The following is a 1,556-nucleotide window of genomic DNA, read 5'->3' on the forward strand; positions in this document are numbered from 1 at the left end:
AAACTATATTTTTTTCTACATCCATTTTAGTTTCTCTCACTGAACAATTCAAATCTATTCATCCATCTATAACCGATTTGATTGATGGATCGAACAATATCACCTGATTTTGAAGCCTTTGGTTAACACACTATCCCAACCAGGAACAATATGGACATGTATAGCTCATATAATAGCAGGAGTCATTGGTGCTGGTGTTCTATCCCTGGCATGGAGCACTGCACAATTGGGATGGATTGCAGGCCCTCTGGCCATGCTTTGCTTCGCCATCTTGACCTTCATTTCTGCCTTCTTGCTCTCTGATTGTTACCGTTCTCCGAATCCCATTACTGGCATCAGAAACTACTCTTATATGGACGCAGTTAGAGTGACGTTAGGTACCTGAAACATTAAATTGTTCTCTCTAATTGTAGACTTAGTTCAAGTAACTTGGTTGATTTTGTGGCAACTCAGGCAAAAAGCATACTTGGGTCTGTGGGTTTCTGCAATATCTTAGCTTGTTTTGGGCTTCTACTGCGTTTGTAATTACTACTGCAACTTGTATGAGGTACTTGGATTAATAATTTGTGAAGTTGGATGTCAATTTGATTGATTTGAGCTCTGCAATTTGCTTTGTAGGGCGATACATAGATCGAATTGTTATCATAAGGAAGGTCACAATGCTCCATGTTCAAGTGATGATAGATCCTTTATGTTGTTGTTTGGGTTTATCCAGATTTTATTCTCCCAGATTCCAAGTTTCCACAACATGCAATGGCTCTCAGTTGTGGCTGCTATTATGTCGTTCTGCTACTCTTTTATTGGATTTGGACTAGGATTTGCCAAAGTGATTGGTATTGCTTCACTTTCTCTTTTTTTTTTCTTTGCTAGATTTTTAGTAGCTTACAAATCTAAACAACTTACTTGTATAACTTTTAACAGGATGGAAAGAAATTACAATAATCATTATAATTAGTCTCATCTCATTTTTTTGGGCTGCCTTTCTGGATCTTGATTTCTTTTATTGGTGGTGTATGAGATATTAAATATATTTTGCATTTTGCACAACTCATATTTATATTAAATTCAATGTAGACATTTGCCCTTTCTAGTCCTTGAATACTAATTTTATCTTCCAACCTCATGAATGCGCTTTCTATGTTTAGTTTTAGTGATATTATACAAGTCTGCTCTGCACTTTTTATTTTCAATAATTACTACATCTTAGGAGTGTGGGCCAAACGGAGATCAAAGTTAGCCGTATACACTAATAATCAAAGTCACTGTAGTACACCCGCATTCTAAGTTTTAGATAATTATTATGTTACTATGTAGTAATCAGGTGTTAGGTATGTAAATCACCCTTAATATTTATCTTCAAGTCAGATGATAATTATCACTCATTATAATTTACAATAACACATTCAACTAAATAATTTTATTGGTACCATAGGTAATGGAATGATCAAAGGTGGGATTGGAGGAATCTCTGCACCAACCACTGCCCAGAAAGTTTGGCGCATTTCTCAAGCTATTGGAGACATTGCATTTGCATATCCCTACTCTGTAATTCTCCT

The 1,556-nt window shown here is 35.7% G+C and overlaps 1 protein-coding gene across 1 annotated transcript; it reads left to right on the forward strand.

Annotated features, from left to right (window-relative positions):
- Window positions 1-85: 85 nt before the first annotated feature.
- LOC110035165 (probable amino acid permease 7) lies at window positions 86-1,556 on the forward strand (the record flags this gene model as incomplete). Its single annotated transcript, XM_020739405.1, is given in 4 exon segments — window positions 86-377; window positions 454-547; window positions 619-833; window positions 1,433-1,556. Coding segments are annotated over 4 exon segments (725 nt in total), but the record flags the coding sequence as incomplete, so codon positions are not given.

The sequence above is a fragment of the Phalaenopsis equestris genome, unplaced genomic scaffold (assembly GCF_001263595.1).
Source record: "Phalaenopsis equestris unplaced genomic scaffold, ASM126359v1 Scaffold196513, whole genome shotgun sequence".
Classification (NCBI taxonomy): domain Eukaryota; kingdom Viridiplantae; phylum Streptophyta; class Magnoliopsida; order Asparagales; family Orchidaceae; genus Phalaenopsis; species Phalaenopsis equestris.